The 17,226-nt window shown below is 39.2% G+C and overlaps 1 protein-coding gene across 1 annotated transcript; it reads right to left on the bottom strand.

Annotated features, from left to right (window-relative positions):
• Nucleotides 1-12,015: 12,015 nt before the first annotated feature.
• LOC122060635 lies at nucleotides 12,016-16,241 on the bottom strand. Its single transcript, XM_042623763.1, has 2 exons — nucleotides 15,862-16,241; nucleotides 12,016-12,262 (listed from the first exon to the last, which is right to left on the bottom strand). The coding sequence occupies exons 1-2, from the start codon at nucleotides 16,239-16,241 to the stop codon at nucleotides 12,016-12,018; spliced, it is 627 nt and encodes a 208-aa protein (XP_042479697.1).
• Nucleotides 16,242-17,226: the final 985 nt, after the last annotated feature.

Genomic DNA, 17,226 nt, shown 5'->3' with positions numbered 1-17,226 from the left:
AAGCAGGATCCTAATGTCACAACCAATCCTCTCATAGTTCATTGGGTAGTCAATGCATTGGAAGGCGAGGAATCAGAATGAGATCCAACTCGGCTCATCCAGTCAAAGGACAGGAAAGGTCTCATGAATTTCCATGTGTATAGGAAGATTGTGGGAAGCAGAACACGAACAATGAGATAAGAAGCCGAAAGTATCCCAAGGGCCACTAATGAAGGAGTATTGGGAGCCACAAGTCAATAACCGCCACCTAGCCCCCACCATCCTCACCATCATCTGAAGTCTCAATATTCCATCTAACCGTTACACCTACGCATGAATCTTCTTATCATCTATCTTTGCCACAGCTACTCGAATCCCCATCATACCACCTAAGATCATATCCTTCATCATCCTCATACCATCAATTATCACCTTCAGAATATCCAACCTCCCACATCATATCCCCTTCATATCATCCCACCTTATATCCATCAACCCCATCATATGACCCTAACTCCCGATCATCGACGGCCCAGGAACAATGTATGATTTCCTCCTTTATGAGCCCAAGAATGAGTGTGTAGATGGTTACAATTGTAGTGACATGCTCACAAAGTTACCAGATTATACCTCATCAACCGGATTAGTGAATGTTTTGGAGAAGGGAGAAACAGAGATGGATCCTACTTCATTGATACATCCTATCGAGCATGGAAAGAACCTGTTGTCAGTGGTTGAAGAAATTACCGATGAGTTACTCAGGAAGTTATGGCATTAGCAGTTGGAGAACAGATCAACGAAGAAGCTTGTTAGATTCACATAATAAGCGACACTGAGGATGACTTTGACCATGCTATCAATGAGATTCAGGGCTGCGATATGGATTCTAATCCTGTGGAAGTGCTCCACTCAGGAGACTATGAGCAGCTCGATGTCAAGGGCATCGATAATCTGACTGATTATCCGACATGTGCCATAGGGGGATGATCCAATGATAGATCCCACTGACACCACCCACTCAGCATTACCCATCTGAATAGAGGGAGAATTGTCAGATGAAGATCTCGACCAAGAAGAAGTGGAAAAGGAAGAAGAGGAAGATGTCAATTCTGAGGTAGCATTGAGGGGCAAATAATGTATGTGATTATACATTTGAGCATGATGACAGGCCACTTAGATGGAGCTAAAGAAATGTTAGGTGACATTGCCATCAATGAGCGTTACTATACCAAAGCAGTAGAAGAAGGGGATGCATTAGATAAAGGACTCCATATCTCTTTAATGTAGTAAAGAAAGTATGGGCTAGAGCTCTTGATAGTTGTCGAGGACCTCAACTTCCCACTCTAAGTCAGAAGGGAGAATCTAAAGAATATGCTGAAGAAGACACTCCCATGATTGGAATTATCACTATCACGGATAGTGACGATGGAAGTGATGGATATCCCATGGAAATTGTCATAAAAAAAACACGTGAGTGTAATGGAGACAAGAAGCGAAAAGGAATTAAAAATAAATCTTTGGTGGTGGAGCAACCTAAAGCAAATGGGGTAGGAGATAAGTGTTTCAGCACAGAACCAGAAGATCACGTTCTGACACAGCTTAAGAAGGTACATGCCAATATTTCTATCTAGAGTTTGTTGATGGCTTCCTCCTCACACCGAAAATCCGTACTCAAGTCTCTTGCAAAGATACAAGTGCCTATTGAAATTGATTTAGTATAAGTCTCACAAATAGTAGGGGCAACATATACAGTACATTCTCTGATGTTCTCCGATTCTTAGCTACCAACCAAGGGGTTAGGTACAATAGGGCTTTACATATAAGAGTTGAGTGCCATGACAAGGTTGTGCCACAGGTCCCAATTGACAATGGGTTTTGCCTTGAATGTACTACCATTGAGATCAACTTTAAGCATCTGTCTAAATATGGAAAAGATGAGGCCATCAAACCAAACAGTGCGGGCCTATGACAACACAAAGAGAGAGATCCTAGGAGTTCTTCAACAATTGTGATGATTGGCCCACAAAAGTTTGACATTGATTTCCAAGCGATAGATATCCTGGCATCCTTTAACAAGCTCCTAGGAAGACCATGGTTGCATAGCGGGTTTGAGATACAAGGAACACGTGCTATCCTCAACAAACTATGAGACCATTTGTTGTCCCCCAATCGGTCGGATGATGGAGAACATGCAATACTTCCTAGGGACAGGACTCGTCAAATATCACTAGGGTGTGACAAAATCCTATAGTAATTGAAAGCAAAGGAAAAGAAGGTTTGGGGTCTGAAGGATCTGAACGAGAGGAATGCAGCAAGGCATAAGAGATGACATGGAAACAGATTGCAACCTATTATCCTACCCTTAATGTGTATTTTGTGAAAGGAGAGGATTTGGAACGCAGAGCCTTGGTTCAATGAAGTTGTGGCTCAAATACAACCAAGGTTCAAGACCTTCTTCCAAGATGAGTTTGATTGGGTACACTATGAGTTGAGAAGCTCCAGTTTTTAGAGAAGGATTGTGAGAGCCAAATCATCGATTTATCGAGAATCTTGATGATCGAAGATGAGGATTTTCCTCCTGATCCTAGCTCTTTGATTCAACCTAAGAAGGCGTTAATCCTCGGATCTAGCAAGAGAATGGGAGAAGAAAGTAAAGTTGGTTTGGTGCTTACACTTACCCAGGGACATGAAAAGGCATATTTGCTCATTCCTTCAAGAGATGCATGCAAAAGAGTTGCACGAGCAAAGCCCAGACCATTCCGTGGGCAGAGTACTTATGCCCGGGAAAGGAGAGCAAGGAGACTAATGGTTTGTGTGCATTGTGCCAAAACCAATTGTAATGAGAAAGTTCAAGACAATGGACTGAGATGTGACTTGGGAGCTAGAACAGTTTCAAATGACCTCCTAGAGAAGCTTGATTATTTCATTGCCAATGCCTTGAGTAGCTTCCGTCGGGACTCATCCCTCACAAAGTTTGGTTTTCGAAGCTATGAGGTCATCCAATTTGTCTTTGTGACCAAGCAATTTCAATGGATTGAAATAGCAATAGTTGCCACGGAAGAAGAAAAGGGTATGTTACCACATTTGTTAATTAACAGAGCCATTGGACTGTTAGTGAATTGGACTAGTGTTGGAGACAACTTCGAGTTCACTTATACCCAAGAGTCAACCGGTCTGAACATCACTAAAGAAGGCACTGAGTCAGTCTTTGAGTCTATTGTTGAGTCATCTGATGTTATTGATTATGTCTCTTTATTTCCTATTAATAATGAGTCAGAGTTCATGTATGTTGAGTCTGTTAGTCCACTTTTGAACATCAATGAAGTTCTAATTTCGAGTATGATTTGCCTCCATTTTCTAATGATGATCTTAATAAATATCATAATTTAATTAAAAAAAATGCAGGCCTAAAAAAGCCCAACCCATCTTTGAGGATACTTAAATCATTAATTTAATAACAGACCAATGCCCTTGAGAGGTGAAAGTTGGTGCTACCCTAGATAATGAAGAAATGCCACAGGTAACAAGTCTCCTTAGAGAATTCATGGAAGTATTCGCTTGATCCTATGAGGATATGCCTAGGATTGATCCAAACATTGTGCAACATCACTTGCCAATCTACCCTAATGCAATGCCCATCAAACAAAAACCTAGAAGAATGTATCTTGAATGGAGTGAGAAAATTCAGGGAGGAAGTGTTGAAGTAATGGAATGCTGGTTTCTTGCAAGGGATAGAATACCCCTAATGGTTGGCAAATGTTGTTCTGGTCCCATAAAAGATGGGGAGGTGAGGATGTGCGTAGACTTTCAAGATTTGAAGAAGGTTAGTCCGAAAGATGATTTTTCGTTACCTCACATTAATGTGCTCATTGACAACACGACTGGACACGCCTTGTTATCATTCATGAATAGTTTCTCAGAGAAAAAATGGTTTTCACCACTCCATTGGGAACATATTGTTACAAGGTGATACCATTTGGGCTGAAGAATGCTGGGGCAACTTACCAAAGAGCAGCCATAGCTATTCTCAATGATATGATGGACAAGGAAGTAAAAGTCTATGTTGTTGATAGAATCTTATCGATGAGTACTATCCAATAACGAGAAAATTGAGCTCTCTTATGGCTCAGAAATTCACGAGAATCAAGAAAATAGAGAATTTGCTTTATTCTAGGAAAGTTTTGAGATTCATGAGAATGATGGCAACCACTTCAGGTCACTCCTTGCACTACTAGCTATCACACCTTCTTTTAATTACCCTTGTCTTATTTCTAAAGTTCAATAAGTTAGGGATTTAAAAAGGTTTCATTATTATGCACAGCGCACATGTGAAATGACAGTATCTACTCGTTGAAAAAAAAATTGTGCTATACTAAAAGGGTAAAAAAGTAAGATTACAAATTATTTAATACCTTGAGGGGTTGTCAATAAGAAAAACATTTTTTTTTTCTTCGATTCAAAGTTTCCCAACCCACCATCCTAAAACATACTTGACTTATTAAAAATCAGATGAAATTTCTATGAATCCCTTACATGCACCTATGTTTAGCCAAATTTATTTTCTTGTAGAGCACTTTTTTGAGATTCCCCTAATGACACAAACTTTTACCTCTTCTCCCTTGGCTATATAAAGTCCTCATATTATCCCTCAAGAGCATATTTTCACTATTTTTCCATATCACCTTTAAATCTACCTACTAAATATGAATTAAGATGATATATTTATCTACTACATAACTATTAATCTTGCATTATCCATTTAATATCTATTTTAATTCTAACGCCCACTTAATCATCCACAATCCAACCCTATATGATATTTTTCATATGTGATATTGATAGATCAATTTTATAGCATATTTTTTTTTCTATTTATTAATTTATCCCAAGTACATACTGATGCTTATTTACCCCAAACACCCCCCCAAAAAAAAAAAAAAAACAATCCACCGATGCTTTAACCACTAATTTAGTGAGAAATTCTAGGGAATGTGTACCATATGACTAAGAATGTTCATGTGGATTTAAAAACTAAATATTAGGCATTGAAGAGATAATATGACCGTAATAGTTACAAAATGCATGGTTAGGTCATCCCAATGCATACATAGGAGGTAAACTTAAAAGCGAAATGAAAATGAACCATAGAGGGGTAATATAGGGCATTTTGAAAAATAGGGGAGGAGGCGAGATGAAAATTTGCTTTATTGTTGGGAACTAGAAACAAAGTATCTCATATGGAATTTTGGGTGAATATAGGTTAAGCTTAGTGACTGACAAAAATTTCCATTAAAAATCACCATCGGTATTATAAGTCTATATCAGTGATTGCTGGAAGAACTTACACATTTGACACCATGAGTGTCATTTGGATCTAAACGAAGCAAGACTAGGTTATTGTTTTAGTATCATTTCATATAAATAAATGATTGTATTTTCATTATTGTTAGGTTCTATGAAGCTATTACAACCTCTCCCGCCACTTACTAACACGGCTAAGCTCTTAATCTAAAACGTGGTTGAGAATCTTTTTGCTTGCCCTTAAAAAATGGATGCATGCTAGGACCTATACTCATTGGAATATGATAAATTGCATTGTAGTTTTCCAAACTACCTTCATATTTCTTGTACAATATCTTTACATATTAATGATATGTTAATTGAAACACTTTGGTTAAGATCAAGACAATTTTTATTCCAATTGGGTCAGAAATATTATATTTTTGTGCCATAGATATTGTATGTATGATTTATTATTCCAAATAAAAACACTCAGAATGAAAAAGAGGGGGGGGGGGGAGATAATGACAAAGCTTTGATTCTTATATATATATATATATATATATATATATATATATTATCTACGGCCTATTTCCGATGCAAAGAATCATAATTTGGATCAAGAGGGACAAGTGGGGGTCACATTCAGGAAATGGCTAAATGATTACAGCATAGAGGCCACTAGAAATTAAGAACAAGGTTAATCTGTTTGGAAATCACTACTGAAGCCAACAATGGATATGGCTATTCAACATCGATTCTCCACATATCTTTTCTTTCTGATATTAGTCGTTATTTTGTTTGGTTCCAAACCACTCTTCAATAGCTTTGTACTATTGCAAGGGGACACAAAACGAAATTACTCGTGTCATCCCACTGCTATAATTATCTATTAATAATTGCTCTTAGTTCCGTGTTGAGAGTTGAGACTTATAAGTACTTCATACTTTATTTAAACTAATCAAGTTCAATTTAGAGGACATGAAAGTGTTTTTGGGATTTGTTCTAGATGGATGCTAAGTGTGTTGGATTAGCAATAACCCTAGACGCCAAATAATGTCAAAAGGGTATCCAAATTGGAACTACCCAATGGTACATGGAGATAATGGGTATGACCAAGCGCACTAACTAAAACAGAACTCCTTTACATTGCATTTCCAATACTCCTTTACAAGGTAAACATATATAATATTAAGAGAGAAAATAAAAGATTGAAAGACAAAAGATGTATGAAGGTGATTATCCTTTGTAGGTATCAATACTTGGTCTCAAACTACCTAACTCAGGTTGCCCCATTCGAAATGTAACCAAACTCTGCCTTCTCTGTGGTTCCTCATCTCCCCCCCCCCAGCCACTACTGTATTTCTTAGATTTCTTTTCAGGAAATAAAAATTTTAAATCCAAAGATTGTGTAAAGGTGATGATCCTTTCAGAAATGATACTTAAAAATGCCTAAACCTCCAAACTCAACTTGATCCATTTGAGATGCAACTGGAAAGTGGAGACCTCCACTTGTTTTAAGGGGTTCACCGATGACCATTATCCTTTGCATTCCATCAGATGTAAAGTTTGATTCATTCTCTTTCTTTATTCCCTAATGGCAGGTTGGGTTCTGACCTAACCCCTTTTCTACATATACTTTCCAAAAATGAAATCGTTACACTAAATTTAAATTTCTTAATTGTTTCATGATGGTATTAAAGTAAAAGAATATATGTCTGGAAATAAAAATGGTGTTATGGGAATAGTCCTTTTCAGTTCCTAAAAAGGATTATCATAAGTGGCTATGCCTTATTAGTTTAAGAATTAAAATATTACAGCATCAAAATTCATGGTATTCAGACCACCATAGACTTGTTTTGTGCACGTTATACGTGTTTGGTGTGCATACCAGTACACTACTGAATAGGGAAAAATTGAGCATAAAGATCCTTTATGTCGAAATTTAAGGATGTGACAGAATAATATTCATTTACAGAGGACATCAAAATTTTCACAACATTGATTAATAGTAACGCTTATTTAACGGATAAGACTGCCAAGAAAATCAACGTTAAAATCATATAAAATGCTACCCGGTGCTAATGTACATAATGGTAATGTATTTGTATATGTAATATTCTTGTTGTAGTGTATAATGATGTGTAAAGTACAATGCATAGTGAGTACACTAACATCCGAAACTGATAATTGTAATTCGGAAGCCCATGTGTTCAACATGTGAGTACCCAGGTTCATTCGAGATAGTTTTCTGGAAATTAGTCCAGGAAGAGCATTTTGAGATCTCATCTACATGTCAATTTCTCTCATACTCTTCATGGCTTATTACCACCAAAAAAAAAAATTGGTTGTAACTTATTAAGTCTGAGTTTACTATCTGTAAAAACGGAAAGTAAACGGGTGTTGGGGATTATCTCGATGTAGCTTTTCATGCAGCAAAATGGATCTGGTTGTGGTACATGTCGATCAACACAAACAGTGATGAACAAAGGATTGCAGCTCTTTAGGCAATGATCTACCTTCCAAATCCAAGGATTGCAATGGAGATCGTTGGAGAGACACACTCTGAGTTGGAAGAGACAGAAAAGAATAAGGAGAAAGTGAGCTCTTGGGATTAGGTCAATACCCATAATTAGCTTTGTGGCCAAAACCCTTTATTTATACAGAATTGGTCAGCTAAGCTTCCTAATCTTAGTGGGTCTATGATTACCCCTGGGCAACCTATGAAATTAATAAACATCTTCCACTCGTCCACGTAGGGCAGACATACTTCAATGTCCATTCCAAAAGTCTTTCTACTATAGATAGTTGTCTTATCATACAGAAAATGGAACGTGTGACCTAACGAGATAATACGAATGTAGAAGTGCTATATCAAGCTTCTATCTAATCAAGATAGCACGTCACTTACAAATAATCTGGGGTACCGTAAACAATCCAATTACACCAAATCTAACGCTCTCGATCCCTCGTGATAAGTAGTACTGACTTTAAAATATGTAATGTGCTTATGACTGCGTCGAAATATAAATACGACAAGTCACTTGGGCAATAAGCCACAAAATAATGGTGCAATTTTAAATAGTTTCCCTAAGCCCACACGTCAATTAGATTATTCTCAACTGCTTTCCCAATCGTGTCCCATTAGACTGCATCATCCATGATCCTAAGGAGGACGTCAAGTAGCGTTATTGGGCATCCTCTTCATGACATGGTCTCAGGTAGAGGGTATACATAGGATCAACTCAATTTGATCCAAGTGACTAACACAGTGACAAAGAAGGGATCCATTCAATCATTCTCATAAATAGTTGTAATAAAGCACATACAATATGAAATATATGCTATGGTGCAACTCCCACTAAGGTGGGCATGTCATTCATAAAATAAAAAAAACACCATACGAGTCTAGGTTCAGTTGCACTTTCAAGTGCTTAACCTGAGTCAATCAGCCCAGTCGCCCCCCATGGCGCTTACTTGAATTCTCACACTCGACTATAAGTAAGCTACACTGAGACGTGGGATCTCTGTGTTTGACCATAGAAAGGTCTCATCTTAGCTCTAACTAAGGCGTCATATAGTTAAAAAGCCATCTGTTCATCTCGCTCTCTATCTTTAAGCACCAAGGTGAATTTGGCTCATCTTGCTCACTGTTTTCAAGCGCTAAGGTAAATCACTTGTGTGATTGGATCGATTCAAGCTTGATGACATATTTATAATATAAAATGTGTACACAAGTAAATCACCCTAGAGAATTATATGTCTCATATAGAAATCAAATAGTGATAACTATAATGTCTAAAGAAAATATCAAAACTCATAATACAAATCATCCACGTCTAAGTTCCAGATTCTTAACATAAGTAAGGAAAATGTCCCGAGCAATAGGCTTAGTCAATGGATCAACCACCATGCTACTTGTGGAGATATGCTTCAAGACAACTTTCCTTTACGCAATCATTTCTCGAATGTAGTGATATCTGATGTCTATGTGTTTGGCTTTCCCATGTAACTTGGGGTCCTTAGCAATGTCAAAGCTATCGTACTATTACAGTGTACAAGCATAGTATCTTCTGAATGAATGGTAACGCCAAGGCATTGTAGGAACCTCCTCTACTAAACAGCCTCCTGAACGATCGTCGAGCACATGATATACTCAGACTCCATCGTGGATAGGACGATGCAGGTCTACTTCTTACTACTCCAAGATATAGTCCCACCTCCTAGGACAAATGCATATCCTGAAGTAGATTTGCACTATCTCTATCACTAGCCCAGTCAGCATAATCTCAAATCTGAACCACTATAGATGAAGGTGAAATCAGTCGTCCCACGAAGGTATCAAAAGATTCTTTACACTGCCGGTCAATGGCGTGGTCCTAGATTAATTTGGTAATAACTAATCATGCCAACTATGAAGCACATATCTAGACGCATGCACATCATCGCGTACATCAGACTACCTATCATTGTAGCATAGAGTACTTTAGGCATTTGATTCTTCTCCTCATCAGTCTTCGGGCAGTCAAGGCTCACAACATAGGCCTTGTCCATGGGAATGTCAATGGGTTTAGACTTGTCCATATGGAATCATTCAAGCATTTTCTTTATGTAAGTCTCTTGAGACAAACTAAGAAGATTTCTAGAGCAATTCCTAATGATCTTAATGCCTAACACAAAGTTGGCTTTACCTATGTCCTTCATCTCAAAAGTAGAGGACATCCACTCTCTAATGGCGACAATAATCTTCATGTCATTCCCCTGCCAATAAAATGTCGTCAATCTATAAGGACAAAATAAGAAAACATCCTTGGGCCATTTCACATACACACAGTGGTCCTCTTCAATCATGTCAAAATCAATAGAGGTGATGGCATGATGAAATCTAAATTACCACTGCCCAGACGATTGTTTAAGGCTTTATATAGAATATTTGAGAATGAAGACTTTGTGCTCTGATCCTTTGACCTCAAAACCCACTGGTTGATCTATAAAGATCTCTCTGTCTAGTTCTCCATTGAGAAATATAATTTTAACATCCATTTGAAAGAGTTCCAAATTCAGTTTGAGACAATGGCTAAAATGAGGCGAAATGAAGCAATTCTTATCACTGGGGAGAAAGTCTCATCATAGTTTATACCTTCCCTTTGGGTATATCCCTTCGCCATAAGGCGTGCCTTGTACTTGTCAATTGAACCACCCACCTTGTGTTTAACCTTTAGAACCCATTTGTTTCCAATGGTCTTACGCCTAGGAAGTGGATCAACTAACTCCCATACCTAGTTCTTACTCATAAACTCAGTTCATCCTCTATAGCAGCTTGCCACTTGTCCTTAGTAGGTGAGGAAAGTGTCTCTCACAAAGAAACAGGCTCATCCTCATCCTTTGGAACATAAATGAGAGCTTTCCCTTCAATCTCTAAACGACGACGGGGAATATGCCCACAAGTGCTCCTACGCATGAGGAAATCCTGATGATTGGCTAATGGTTGATACACTCTCACTAGGCTGATGATCAATCTCACTTTCTCTGGCGATTACAGGATGAGTTAATTCCCCACCCTCGCCAAGAGTAGGTGAGACGCTTTTCTCGTCTTCTATCTCAAAGAGGTCAAGATTCCTACTAACGTCACCAATGCTAGGAAAATTTGTCTCAGTAAAGTCGACATCATGTGACTCTATTTTGATCATTCCTCCGCCAAGGTGTTCACCGTACATAATGTAACCCTTCCAGTTGTTAGAATATCTTATAAAGATGTGTTCCATAGCTCTAGGGCCAAGCTTCCCAAACTTATGAAAGTTGCTGTGAATATAACCTACTGATCCCCATGGTCACTCGGTTAAGGATATAGGCAACAATCAAAAGAGCATCCCCTTAGAAAGATATTGGGAGGTTGGCTTGGGCCATCATCGACCTAACCATATCTAAGAATGTCTTATTTTTCCTCTCTGTTATGCCATTTTGTTGTAGAGTGTGAGAAATGGCCAATTGCTTGCGAATCCCCTTCTCCTCACACAGTTCTTTAAACTGGTCAGATAGATACTGGTGTCCCTAGTCAGTGTATAGAGTTTTTAAGCTCTTGCTTGACTGATTTTCAACCTTTTCCATAAAGCATTTGAAGCAATCTAATGCCTCATAGTGGTGAGCGATCAGATATACACATAACCGTATCACGAATAATCTTCAATGAATGTGAGAAAATAGGAGGTGCCAGGCGTATCTTTACATTCATAGGTCCACAAATATCTGAGTGAATAAGTTCTAGAGGTTGAGTAGCTCGGACTGCCTTTCCAAAAGGCTTCCAATGAGCCTTACCTGCTAACTTAGCCATCGTATTTCGCCCCTTATGTCCCAATCTAGCATGCCATGTAATAGATTCAGAATTATCACATGTATTAAATACAAAAGAAACTAATGAAGCAGAATCAATTAAATCTAATTTAAAAAAATCCATAAATTAAGGATCCACGTCCAACAATAGTACCACTCAAAAAAATTCTAATGTGTAACCGTCAATATGGAATGAATATCCTAAAGATAATAATGCAGAAACTAAAAGTAGATTATGATGAATATCCAGTGCATAAAGCACGTCATGAAGAAGAAAGGTGCGCCTAGTATGCATCTTGAGCTGATAAGTACTAACTCCTCAAACTGCCTCACTAGTGTTGTTCCCCATGAGCACGTTCTTGGTTCTATCCAAAATTTTATGATAATCTACAAAGGCCCCTCGATCTCGCACTCCACATGCTTGGTTCAATCATACTGGACAGGGTTGTGAGCAATACTAATGGCAGACTTGCTGTCGTAAAAGAGCTTCATAGGAAGAGTAGTAGGAACAACCAAATCAATGAGAAGACCATGAAGCCATAGGAGCTCACAAATGCTATGTGCTATAGCACAGAACTCTACTTCAGCACTTGAACGGGCAACCACGGCTTGCTTCTTATTACGCCATGTAACAAGGTTACTACCAACAAATGTGTAATAACCAGCAGTAGACCTGCGGTTATCAGGAGAACCTGCCCAATCTGCATCTATGAAGGCCTCCACCCCAAGGTGATCATGAGGAGAAAAAAGGATGCCACATCCTAGGAAGATTTTAAGTACCAAAGAATATGCAGCATAACTTTCATGTGAATACATCGACTGTCCTCAAGTTGGATCACAACATAGGCTTGATCCAATGTAGGAAAGGGGTCACGAATCAAAACTTGAGACCACAACTGATCAAACTCCAAATTCAGACTTGCTAGAAAGTCATAGACCCTATGTGATACCCTACTTTCTAAACCCGATCTAATTTTTCGATTGGTTCGATTTGGTCTTGCAGGACCTAAACCCAAGTGAGTCGGGGCAAGTACCTTATGGAACATGATGGCAAGGGTGACTCTAAACTCAGGTTGGCCAAATGAGTTGGAGCCAGTGCCTAGTGTAGTCTGCGTATCGAAGCTGTGCACTTGCACGTATCACGAGGCCATGTACGCATAATAAAGGTATGTAGTCATATTTTATGTTGAGTATGCATATAAATAATCTACATGGAGCAAAACACATGTCAGGTCCAAGCCCCATCAAAAATCCCAATGTTTAGGCTAAGTTCTGGCTGACTGGTGGGTGGTCATAGGTGGGTTAACCCACCAGTGTGACCTACCAATCTAGTCACTAGATATTTTTATCCCACTATAAATAGAATTTATTACCTCTCTTTCACCTCATTTATTATTTTACACGGTATTTAAGAAAAGTAAAGGAGAGAGAGAAAAAGAAGAAAGAGGAGAGAGGAAGGAAGAAGAAAATGGAGGAGGAGACGATCATTGTGCATTGTCAAGGTCAGATCTCTTGAATCTGACACAGGATTTAAGATTCTCATCTCAAGATCTACGATTTGAGGTGAGTAAAGTCCATATTCCTTAAGCCTTTATGAAATCCAAAGTGAAACCCTTCATTTTGGGTAGAAATCCTTTAGATCTTGCTACTATCTTTTGAGAATATGAATCTAAGGTTTTGATAGAGGTTCTATATCGTGTTTATGAAGGATTTAGAGGAAGACTTGCAAGATTTGTGAAGCTTTTGTTGATCTCTTGAGCTAAAGAGAAGGATTTGAGGGTTTGAGGTGTTCTTGAGAAAAGCAGTAAGATCCATGCTTAAGACCTTGGATCGACCTTAGATCTAGGTTGGAATCATGATTTGAACCTTAGATTTTTAAAAAATACGGTCGAATCAACCCTTGATGATTTCCCCAAGGTGGGATGAAGAATGGGAGAGAGTAGTAAAACCTCGATCGTGAGTGGTGGGTGCCTGGAAATGGATGAGACCCACCAATCTAGCCCCTGCTTGTCGTGGGTGGGCTACTGGCTTGACCGATGAGCAAGGGCTGGTGGGTGCCTTGCCCGCCGCTCTTGGCCTGTCGGTCCAAGCAGGGCTACTACTCCAACAGGTGAGCAAGGATTGGTGGGTGCCTTACCCACCACTCTAGGCCTATTGGTCCAGGAAGTATTCCTGGATCAACAGGAAAGCAAGGACTGGTAGGTGCCCTGCCCATGGTCGACCTACCAATCTGACTTCTCGGATTCTGATTGGATCCAAATTTGTTGGGTAACCTACTCTTGTGATTCTAAACACATTAGAATCATCAAACCTCATTGGCTATGATCTTAAAGTGGAGGTATACTAAACCTAACTCTTTTATGATAGGTTGTACTAGAACTCGCATCATTGTATGCCGAATCTACCTCGTACCAAGGGTGATCATCATAGACAAATAAGTAAGTGGGAAGAGGATATTGCATCATGTCATTCTGGTTGTAGACTAGCCATTCATCATTTATTATTGTGTAGACTAGTCAGCCATGAATGCCATTGCATGCATTGATGTGTGCATTATGAAATTCAATTATGATTTAACATTATTTTTAATTGTTAAATGTCTATTCTTGTTTTGTGATGTGAGATGGGTAATTTTAACTATTGATTATGATGCTTGTTAGACTAGATGCCGTAGTCGGCTTGGACACAAATACATTAGTGGCCCATGGTATGGGACGTGGTGATACTATGCAGTCGTACTATCTCACATAGAAGCATGCGGTTAGGATTGCCATATCCCTGTGCTACAACCCTTCCCAGCAGGGATTTAGGTGTTGGGTATATCCTATCGGCAACTTCAGTGATATAATAGAGAGCCAAATCATATTACTTTTATATTTAATGTCACTCTGGGTGAGCATTTTACTTTAATGTCACTCTGGGTGAACAATTTACTTTAATGTCGCTCTGGGTGAGCATTTTACTTTTCGGTACCAATTGTTGGCCTTCTCTGATAACCCTATGAGCTTATCATGGGATGGGGCTTGCGGCTCGAACCCAACATACGTGCACTGTGGTTGTGAGTAACACATAACCTATGACTTAGAATTATTGTCTAGGTGGACTAAGATAATAAAATAAACTGCACACATATAAGTTCATTTGTATTGCGCATACTTGTGTGGTCTTTCTTTTCACTTACTAGGCTAGTGAGCTCATTCCACGTACACACCATTTTTAGTTGATCTTGTAGGTCATCCGGCTAAAGAGCTAGAGCCGAGACCCACTATGGAATTTTCAGTTGAGGACTGGTGGTTCCTAAAGATCTTAGGCATAGGGCCGAGTGCCCGTGCAAAAGCTGTGTTGCAAATCAGCAACACTAATACCATACATGGATTCTTTTTTATTATTTTGAAAATGTTACCCCTTTTGTGCTCCAGATGTTTAAATTATATTTCTTGTATATATATATCACGCCTACGGGCCCACATGTAATTATGTTATGTAATACAATTTGGGTATCAAGAGTATTGGTGTATTTATAGATATGTACAGGTAAGACTTCCGCTGAAATACAAATTCTATTTGACTTGTGTGTATGCTATGCTATGGTTATTGTGTCATGTGATCCTGGCAAGTTTTGGGTGTGACAACAGTGGTATCAGAGTGTGATGTTCTAATCACACACAACATACAAGTTAGATCTCATAGAGTCATATAATAGGACCCCGGGGTTGGGTAAATATAAAAGCCTTAAGGGATTTAACCTATAATAAGATTAAAAGTTTAGATACTTGCATTTCATCTCATGTGCTATAGAAATTTTTAATAAATAAAAATCAGTGGGTTGATTCCATAAACCAACAAAATTCATAAAGTAACAAAAAAAAATTTGACAGCATAATGATGCTATATTGAATTTCCAAAAAATAATTTACAAAGGAACCTGATAAAATCATATACATGAACATAATCACAAAATGGGGTGACACACACTATCACCACCAACCCACAACAAGGCAAATAAGACTATCCTAAAAGGTAACAACATCTACAAAAATATAATCCAAGTTCCCAACCATAGGAGAGTATCAAAATACATAACCATCAAAGCATCAAAGACCACTATAAACACCATCATCAAATAAAGAGAAGAATGAAAGATAAGATAGGAAAGGAAGGAAGTAGAGAAAGAAGCCACCACTCTGTCAATTGTTGTCATCGTCTACGATGATAGTCTCCCCACTTATAGACTGGGAGGTGCCCTTGAAGTGATGATCATAAACATCAAACCTATCATTCATTAAGGAGACTTCTTCCTTCATCAAGAAGAAGTCAGCCGCAACTCCGTTAGAAACCCTATCCAAGTCTTTGGTAAAGTACTTGAAACTGGACTCTAATCTCCCCAGTCGGTGCTGTACCGCCAGACTTTGGATGACCCTCTCCGTTGCGCTCTTAGACATCCTGTCTTGCCTCTCCTTTAGGGAACCAATGTTGTCCATCAACTCTTGAAAATCAAAAGCCCCACCTGAAGGTGGTGGAGCCGTGAAATGTGGATCAGCAGCCCTAGTCTCTAGAGGCTCCTGCTTTAGAATATCCTCCTTGTCAATGTCTTCCTTATCAGGATAAGGGAAATAATCTTCATCCTCCTCACTCACGTACTCAGCCTCCATGTCTTTCGACCCTTGCTCTTTTTCCTACAATGGTACCCCCACTGGCATTGGCAACCCATCCTCTTTAGATTTTCTTTGATAAATCTATCCCCTGGGTACTTCCTTTCCTCACCTGTTAAATCCACTTGGAAGTACTCAAAGACTTTGGTGAGTGACCTCCCATAAGGAAAATCGGAGTCATTAGGATGAGCAGTGTGATACTCTATGGACTTCATCATGACATATGGGAGGCAAAGGTGGGAACCCTTCTAGGGCCTTAGAGATGCAATATGCAAGGTAAGCTATCATGAAGCTTACTTGTTTCTTGTGACCTGCCCTGGGAAGCAGGTTAAACTAAGCCAATGGTCCAAAAACTTGGGCGGCTGCATTATAGGCAGTCTCAGACAATGGGTGCTCTTTCTGCTCACATATGGTCTCAAAGATGGTCTCTTGCATCCTCATGCTCAAATCTGGACCCATAGCCTTAATCCTTGGAGGGTTGTAAAACTGAGCACCCTTGGCCGAGACACCCAGAATGGTCGCCAGCAAATCCACAGTCAGAACAATATCTACCCCCTTCACCAGACTAATAAGGGAGTACTATCCATCTCTATAGGAAGCCTCTAAGTTGCAGTAGAAATACGGATAGGGTCCTCGTAGCATGGGCTGTCAGGGTAGAGCATGGGCTCCCAACCCAAGGTTGTGAACCTCTCCAACATTTGATAATCCATAAAGTTTGTGGTCACCATTGTCTTTTCCATCATGACCGACCGCTCAGAAAATATGGATCTGGCAACAGCTGCCTCCATACTAGGAAATAAGCTTTCGTCGTAGTTTGTAGGATCAAAGGAGGGGATATGTATGGGCTGGGCTTGTGATGAAGAAGAGCTAGGAGTAGCATTCCTTCCCCTAGAGGTAGTAGTCTTCCTCCTTTTGGAGGAGGATGTAGTCTCCTTGCCTTTCCTGGACGACATCCTGACAACACAAAATGAGATGTGTAAGTGAA

Source organism: Macadamia integrifolia, chromosome 14 (assembly GCF_013358625.1).
Source record: "Macadamia integrifolia cultivar HAES 741 chromosome 14, SCU_Mint_v3, whole genome shotgun sequence".
NCBI lineage: Eukaryota > Viridiplantae > Streptophyta > Magnoliopsida > Proteales > Proteaceae > Macadamia > Macadamia integrifolia.
This window is presented reverse-complemented; position numbering and strand designations above follow the sequence as displayed.

Bases quoted from the DNA above. Each gene is read 5' to 3' on its own strand.
- LOC122060635 (XM_042623763.1), bottom strand. From the start codon at position 16,241: ATGGAGGCTGAGTACGTGAGTGAGGAGGATGAAGATTATTTCCCTTAT. The intron at 12,263-15,861 runs GTTTGATGTTTA...TGATAACCGCAG, and splicing joins GTCTCCTTAATGAATGATAG to GTCTACTGCTGGTTATTACA.